We start from the raw sequence: 8,302 nt of genomic DNA, 5'->3' as shown, positions 1-8,302 counted from the left end.
GTGGAAATCACAGCAGCTCACCCTGTCACCTCCTGCCCACCTGCCCAGGCAGTGAGGGATGTCTGAGTGGACAAGGCCCATTTTCCACTCAGCAGCTCTTCTGTGAGGTGAAAACAGGGCCTGTGGGGATGCTTAGACATGCTGAGCCCTGTAAAATTTATGCTATAAATACAGCCTTCTCTTCTGCACACCCCATCTCCCCCCATTGCAATCCTGATCAGGACGCTGTGACTTTACCAGGTTTCTCTTCTGCTTCTTCCAGCATAATCACAGCCACTGATTTCTGCTTGTTTGCAGATCTAGTTTGCAGCTGGAAGCTCAAACCACCATTTATTTTCTGTATGGGTTCCTAATCTGGAAATGGATCTAATTTGCTTTACCGAATTACACGCAAATTAAGCTAAACACATTGTGTAATGTCCGGATGCATTGTGGAGCTTTCATGAAAGAGGAAAAGGAGCGTTTGTCATTGCTGCGTGTTTCTTCTTTCCTCAATATCAGTAACTTTGTGTTCTCAAAAATATAAAATGTCTCTATAAACACTGGAGTTTTTCCTTGGGGCCAGGAGCTGGGTAGCTGGAGATGCATCTGTTTTGCATCTTTCATCCTCTCAGCCATAAAAGAACATCCTTGCCAACATCCTGAGCTCTATCCCCTTGCAGTTCCTCCCCTCACAGTTAGACACACTTTGGTTATCTGCAATATTGCACTTGATAGTATTATTAAATAGTTCTGAACATCTTCCTTTTGGCAATAGCTTCTTCCCTCTTGAATGGAATTTTTTCTTGTAAATCAGCTTTGGAGCCTCGTACATTTAAGGAAAGTAAATACCTTACTGCTACAAATGAGAAAAGAATTTTACATTTTCATTTCCTGACCCATCAGGGAGAATTTTGTGCAAAATACAGGAGAAATGTCAAAGTGGAAAAAAAAGGCATTGTTTTTGGTTCATTCTCTGATTAGCACAGCTGATGTTATAAAAAGCACCCAGGGCTAGTCAGACTTTGTGGAGACTGAATTGAAAGAGGACAAATTCTTCAAAGGTTAGTGCTACTTCTCAATGACCAGTTGTACTCACTGACAAACACTACATCACCTGAGGTCTTTTACATGATTTCTTAGTTTACTGATTTAAACTATGTCTGAAATATATTTATTTTCTAGGAAAGTTTGCTGTTTAAATGTGGGACTGTCATGATCCCAGGATGGGGTCACCACGTGCATTTACAGCCACAAGCATTGCCTTTAATTTCCCTTCACTAAACCATGTTTATTCTGAGACAGCGAAAAAGCCTTTCCTCTTCACAAAGGCTGTTTAACAGGACTGATTTGCAAGATTATTTTTTTAGCTGAGAACAATTAAGAACTCTAACAGCTTAACCGACTGTGATAATTAACAGTTACAGAGCCTATCTTTGTGGAGAATATAGCACGCTGTCCTATTTTAGTCCTAGCATAATAAAGAGTGAGGAAAAAAAAATAATAAATACCCATTGATATCCAGAGCAGTTCCCTAGGATGGTGAGCCTGGGGGAGAGCCCACGCTGGGTGTGAGCTGCCACAGCAGCCGTGTCTGCCTGTGTAATGCAGAAGGTTAGTCACTTTGACAAACACGGGCAATAAATTTAACTAGTCATCGTGACGCAAGAAGAAACTTTTGGCAGCCAATGTGGAAAAGTGTGCTACTCCCCACTCACAGGAAGTAGTAGTTTTATGTAAATAACTTCTGGGTCGACCTTCTGGGCTCCAGCCGGTGCCCCGGCCGTTTGCTTGCAGCAGCCCAGGATGCTGGGGAGGCTCTTGGGCAGCAGCCCCAGGCTGTGGTGGGGGGGGGCTCGCCCAAGCACCTGGGGCCCCCACACTGCTCCTCTGTTCCTGCGCCCTGCCAGGGCCATCGGTGACAAAGCCAAGGGTGTGCGGGATGTGGTGCAGCAGACAGCTAATCCAGGTGGGTAGAAGTGCTTTGGTCACTGTTTCGTGCTGCAGAACGGAGGGAAGGTGTTTGTTTTTTCCAGGAAACAGCTAGACAATGACCCTTGTTCCCATCCATGGCTGTGCTATTTCAGTGCTGTGTTGGGGTTATAAGCATTGCCGAGGCACAGAGAGAATCAAGAGTTCCAACCAGCATAGTAGTCAGGAATAAAGTTTTTTGTGTTAAATAGTCCTTCTCTTGTGGTGGCAAACAAACGGACATCTCATGTCCTGGAATCTGTTAATTAAAAAAGAAAGTAAAAGTTCCTCCTCACACCCTCCTGCTGGGTTTCTGGTGGAGGATGGGTGCACATCCCCACACATTCAGGGATGGCGATGCCTGCCACTGCCATGTCCTATCCCTCCCCACCCAGCACACACTGGAGGTAAGGGGTATGCCAGCTCAGACAGGGACACAGGAGTGGCTCAGTGCAGTAACTTAAAGGCAGTGGATGTGTTTATTGCTCCTTCTAGTGAGAAGGAAGGTCAGATCCATGCTTGGGCATCCTTCTAGCCTGATCTTCCCAGCAGGGAGCTGCTTGGTACCCCCTCCAGATGAGTGAGGTCTCTGTACCAGGCAGCCCGTCCTGCGGTGGGCAATCTCACTGGCACAGTTTCTCTTTATAATCCATACCATCACCTCCTTGGCTGTGCCTTTGCAGATTCTTTACCCTAGCAAGACCAGGCTGTGTGGGGCCGCTGGTGTTTCCATGGAATGGATGTGGCTGTCTAGAAAAGGGCTTTGCCCTTGTTTTCCCTGAGATAGATTGCTAAAAGGACAGGCTCCATCCCACTGCTGGCTGCAAATCAGATTCAGGCTCTCACTGATATTTCAGATGTCTCTCTCCTGGTCTCACTGACACTGGTTAAGAAAAATATGAGAAGCAGGAGATTAAATTTACCCGGGGATTGGAGTACCAAGATTCACACCTGGAATTTTTCAGCCACTCACAAGACCTGGCACACATGAACAGGCTTGGGGCCAAGACACTTAATGTAATTTCACAACTCAGCACAGGCAGGAAGAGATGCTCTGTGCCCTCTTCTGTATCTGCAGTCATTTCCTTTTAGCCAAACACCAGTAATTCAACAACAACCAGGGAGTAGGGGACATAGAGACTGTTCATGTTCATGTCCATCCCTTTCTGCGTGCCCTGAGGCATGCCTGCCTCCCCCACAGGGCTCTGTCACCCACAGCGCACTACTAAACACCAGTCTCACATTTGCAAGTACGGGGCATCATAACCCAGCATCTTGTGTGCACCCTGCCTGGGTACATGAGCAGATCCAGCTGCCTGAAATGATTGCCTATATGGATGTGCAAGGCAAAAACCAGGTTTGGGGCTAGCCATCGCTTACCCTATTTTCACAGGGTTTCCCTGCCGCTGGCCACATTGTGGCCTGTCATTGGGCTCGTTTCTGTCAAGAGGCACCGGAGTCTCTTTCTCATCATTCTCACAGTGACAGCATGCTAATGGCATCACTGCGGTAGTCTCCTGGGGTGTAATATATCATCATTAGATTACAGCAATGTGGTACCCAGCTTGCATGAGAACAACAGCCTCCCACCAGGCTGTATTTTAACAGACCTCATCTCTCTATCAGCACTTTCCAAAGGAGATGCTGTTGAGGACTTATTAGTGCTGCTGGCAGTGTGCTGAACTCACTATTTAAAGCAAGATGCAAGCAGGGTGAGAACATACTGTGGGCTTGGGGTGACTTCAGCCCCACATCCCTTCCGCCTCTTAATAAGGAATGTTGGAGAGATTTTTAGTTTAAAACCCACTTAAAATAAAGAAAATATATATTTTTAAATTGAATAAGCTCCAAACATAACCAAGTATCTCATACCAGCTACATAATCCCATTGACATTATAAGGCACATTTGACTCTCACAGAACAGAAAAGTGCTATTCTGAACTTTGAATCCTTTTCCTCTGTAGCTATATTTTTTCTTCTCTTCCTCTTCTTAAGTTTAGCTCACTGTTGCCTTTTGTAAAATTTCTTAAAGGTTACAAAGCATTCAAGAATGAAAGAAGGCCTACAAATTTTGATAAAAAGGTCTTAGTATGGGCAGGACGCTTTAAAAAGGAGGAGGACATTCCCAAGTACATAACGTAAGTATATGTAAAACCTTTTTCCTTCTGATATTAAATTCATTTCGCTTGAATGATGCTTTTGGATATGAACAAACAGATTGAGACCCCAGTCTGCATTAGTCAGAAGTGTGTTTACAGGGTGGGTGTTTGTGGACTGCCACGCTTTTGGGGCTTGCAGCTACTGGTGTCCAAAAATAATCCCAACTTCTGGGAGCATTAACTCCTTGTTATACCTTGTGAAATACACTGGATTCACTTATTTTAGGTAGCATAAGTTTCAGACTCAGCTGAAGTGTCTTTTGCAAGGCAAGTAGCTCTGTAGCTCAGAAGTTACCACAGTAAAATGTCATCTACTTTGGGTTTTTAACATTCTTGGCTAGCTTTTATTGATTAGCAATTAATAACGCTGCATACATTTTAAAAGAAAGTTAGGGCTATACACAGCTCTGGTGACAGACATCTGCAAAGAATTCCTCATGTCTGGTCTGTGGTTCTACACTCCATGATATCTCATGTCCCATGGAATTTTGTTAAAGGATTGTATTTCATTTCAGAGACCTAATGCCTCCAGACTTGTGGCATACTAGGGGCTCCTCCACTTGGCCTTCCCCTTGCTAAGTAAAGAAATTCACAGCTGGATAGGATTTCATGAATGACTCAGGTTGTCACATTGTAGTCTCTTGCAAGTGTGAATGGTTAGATAAATACTGTGAGTCACTCATGGAAGGTGGAGGAGATTTCTCAGCAATGGCTGTGCGCAGTTGTTTGGGAAGACAAGTCTGGACGGACGGTGTAGTTGTCCGCTCCAGCTCAGGCTCAGCCTCTCACTGCAGTAGATACTGGTGTGCCTGTTGCCAGCTGCCTGGCAGAGGGCTACATGGTGGCGAGACAGGGCTGCAGAGCACTTACTTCATGCAGCTGGGAAGGGGATGTGGCTACACATGCAATCACCGCTTGCCGTGCCTCTTTGCTGCATGAAAACTCTCTATTGTTCTCAGCCAAAATGTCGTACATATGCTTTTATTCCACTGTGGGTGGCAAGGCATGGCCCCAGTGTCTCCTGGTACTGTGCAGCACCCCACACTGTGCCCTGCAACTCCCAAGAGTGGACCTCTCGTAATTCTATTACCATGATGAAATTGCTTTTCTGTCCTTGTAATTTTCAGCTGTTCACTCTGTTGTGAAAGAAGATACAAGAGCAGAGTTTGTTGTTTGTGTTGTTGCTGTCAACAGCTGGGAGTACCAATACCTGATTGTGTGTGTGTGTGTGAAGGGTGTTGGCCAAATTTTTCCTGCATAGGCTTTTTTTTTTTTTTGAATCCTCTAAGCACTTGGAGAAAGAGTAGGTTAAATTCATAGTACATAAAAAGGCAGTTGCTGGAAGATTTGAGGATTCATTACCCAGCTCCCCATGATCTTATTTCCCACATGCTGCTACAGGATGGAAACTCTGCTCTGTCTTCCACAGGTCTGAGGTCCTCGACGCGGCAAGGAACAGTGTGAGGATAAAGGTTTGCTATATCATGATTGCACTGACCTTGCTGGGCTGTTTGGCCATGGTAATCACAGGCAAAGAAGTGAGTATTGCTTCTGAGTGAGGTGAACTGATCCACTTAATGTATGGTCTGTGTATGCTCTTTTTAATGCTCTTTTTAAATAAGCAGCTGGGTGACAGATAGGTGTTGAGGTTAAGTCCATATTAGCAATATTTTCATGGGATGTCTATCACCCTGTTCTCCTGAGGAGAGATTGACACAGGGAAACACAACTTGCTTGTTAATGTGTTCCTTCTGACCTACTTTACCATAAGTAAGTGCACTGCAATGCCCCCATATCATGGTGTTTCACCAGGAGGCCTGTCCAAAGGTTGTGGAGCAGCTCACACAACAGCAGCAGAGCCGGGTCCTACCCTGCAGCAAGGGGAGTGGGGCTCCTATGGCACTGCCCAGCTAGCCACTGGGCCACCATGGCCACTAAAAGATATGAGACTTGTTTCTCCCACCCCACTGGTGGGGAGGGAGGGTCTGCAGCTAGACTAGCTTGTCCCAGCTGCAAGTGCTGTGCCCTTCTTCCATCCTGCTTGAGCACCTGTAAACATCAAGCACTGCAACTGTTCTACTAATTAGAAGCTGGAAATGATGACAGTTTAGTAAAATGAGGAGACACAATGTCTTTCGCTACAAAATATCAAAAAGGACAGTGTGATATCAAAGCAAGTAGTGCAAATACAGGGAAACTTAGTGGTGGGAAATGTGTGCATGCAATGATTTTCACCATTTCTTTTCAAAGGCTGCCAAAAGGGATCACACACTGCTGAGGATGAATGAACAAAAGAAGGCCAAATGGAGGGCTGAAGTGGAAAAAGATCAGGAGGCAGCTGCTGTGAAGCCACAATGATCAGGAACAGATTTACAATAACAGCAGGAGATAAGTGACTTGCACACATGGCGTACATACCTGTTTTCATTTTATGCTTTGGAACTTTTTCACTGCAACTCTAGCAGGGCAAAGACTTTGCTTCTTAAAAACTGCTCTGTATGAACTGTGAAACTCCTATGGAAACTCCAGCAACTGCTTTCTGTGGTCTCTGGTCTTAGTCACCATGTTCAGCTAAAAAGCAGATGTTTCTAAACTGGGAAGAGTGAGAGGGATGGGTGCAGGACTCCTCATCTCTGGATCAGCTTCTTGTGGTGTTGTCAAAAGTGACACAGAGCTGGGGCAAAACAAGTCTGAAAAGTCTTTTGAAACCAGAAAGAGGTCAAATATCTCTACCTCTGAGCCTACTGCCATTGCTGTTCCCTCTCCCTCCCTGTGACAAGGGGAAAGGAGGGGCATGAGCACAGAGGGGCTGGGAAGATGGAGGGGTGTGAGCAGACCCTTGTGAAGATCTTGGGCCCAAAGGAGCTTTGTGCCAGAGGAGCTGATGGTGGTGTGGAGTGGTAGTGTGGGCTCATGGAGTGGTTTGGTGGCTGTGGGGCAGCTGCCTTCCTGGGAACCCACACCCTGCACAGGGAGCCTGTCTGGAGGCACCACTCATCCTGTTGCACTTCACTGGGTTTGCTTTTCCATCTTCTGCTTCCAGTCGTTGTCATGAAAGCTCCCTAGCTCTTGTTTAGTTGTGATTTTAGTCAGGATTAATTGTTAAAACATGGTTTGCTAAAACTGAATTCTTTTTAATCACCATAGTTCATTAACTTACAATAAAACAGCTGTCCAATTACATCTAAAATAAACACTTCTCTTTACAGCTTCATCTAAAGTGTCACCAAGCTCGCTTGGATGTTGTTTAACAAATGGGAGAGATCCTAATAAATTATTAAAAGTTCCATTTTCATAAAGTGATTAAACTTTAAGACAGACCTCAGTTTGTACTTTTGATCTGAACCCCTGTGCGTCATTCATAAATCCCTAACACCCGTAAAACAAGCCCACAGAGCTGGGTGCGCTGCGTGGGGTACCAAGGGATGCAGAGTGGCAAAACCCATCTGTCTCACCCTGGCCACCACAGGAGGTGGTAGATGCTGTAACCAAGCTCAGCTTTTGTGCTGTGTCTTGAGCATCACACCAAGGCTTTTCTTTGCTGCTGCTGGTTTGTTACTTGGACAGGGTATACTTAGGCTCCAGTGGAGTCTGGAAGCTCCCACTCAGGTCTCAGGGGTTTATTGTGCCAAAAATCACATCCACTTATTGCTGGTATGTCACTACATGAACAAGTTGCTGGCAAGGATGGGATAATCCCCAGGGCTTGGGAGTGAGTGGTCAGCAGTTGAACTCTGGCCCTCTGTCTCCTGTGTCTGTGGTCATTTGGTGGCTTTTTTTCCCCCCTTCTGAGGCTTTTTAGGAGCACTTTTCTCCATGTTGCACACCCATTTGGGATGAGGAGCATGTGTGAGAGGGATGTTACATCTGTCACAAGTTGGCATTCACAGTCCTTGTTTCCAACTCACGGACCTGTACAGTACAATTTGCAAAAAGTGATGTCTGCTCCCTGTAGTATTCCCCATGAAGCACATCTCAGAAAAGCGAAAATAACAGTCTGGGACAAGTACCAAGTGAGCAAGTCTCTGCTGAGATGGCGCTTTTGCCGGCACAGGTAATATGTGCTCATTTGTTTTATGTGACCTGGTTTTCTTGGGTTAGTGCAATAAACCTGAAGAATTTCCTCAAAGTTAGTGTTCACTTGGGGATGAACTAAAACATCTCTGGTCAGTTACTTAGATTTATTTATTTA

General features: G+C 45.4%; 1 protein-coding gene across 1 annotated transcript; it reads left to right on the top strand.

Annotated features, from left to right (window-relative positions):
- The first annotated feature begins 1,636 nt into the window (after positions 1 to 1,636).
- LOC121077405 (protein FAM162B-like) lies at positions 1,637 to 7,428 on the top strand. Its single transcript, XM_040572644.1, has 4 exons — positions 1,637 to 1,948; positions 3,984 to 4,089; positions 5,540 to 5,648; positions 6,361 to 7,428. The coding sequence occupies exons 1-4, from the start codon at positions 1,786 to 1,788 to the stop codon at positions 6,466 to 6,468; spliced, it is 486 nt and encodes a 161-aa protein (XP_040428578.1). The 5' UTR covers positions 1,637 to 1,785; the 3' UTR covers positions 6,469 to 7,428.
- The last annotated feature ends 874 nt before the right edge of the window (positions 7,429 to 8,302 follow it).

The sequence above is a fragment of the Cygnus olor genome, chromosome 13 (genome assembly GCF_009769625.2).
Source record: "Cygnus olor isolate bCygOlo1 chromosome 13, bCygOlo1.pri.v2, whole genome shotgun sequence".
In the NCBI taxonomy this organism is placed as follows: domain Eukaryota; kingdom Metazoa; phylum Chordata; class Aves; order Anseriformes; family Anatidae; genus Cygnus; species Cygnus olor.
The sequence above is the reverse complement of the archived record's forward strand: the minus strand, read 5'-3'. Positions and strand labels throughout refer to the sequence as shown.

What these genes read in the sequence shown, in the direction of transcription:
- LOC121077405 (XM_040572644.1), top strand. Translation starts at nt 1,786, where the DNA reads ATGCTGGGGAGGCTCTTGGGCAGCAGCCCCAGGCTGTGGTGGGGGGGG. An exon ending in GCAGCAGACAGCTAATCCAG is followed by an intron (nt 1,949 to 3,983) that starts GTGGGTAGAAGT and finishes AATTTCTTAAAG; the next exon opens with GTTACAAAGCATTCAAGAAT. An exon ending in GACATTCCCAAGTACATAAC is followed by an intron (nt 4,090 to 5,539) that starts GTAAGTATATGT and finishes TGTCTTCCACAG; the next exon opens with GTCTGAGGTCCTCGACGCGG.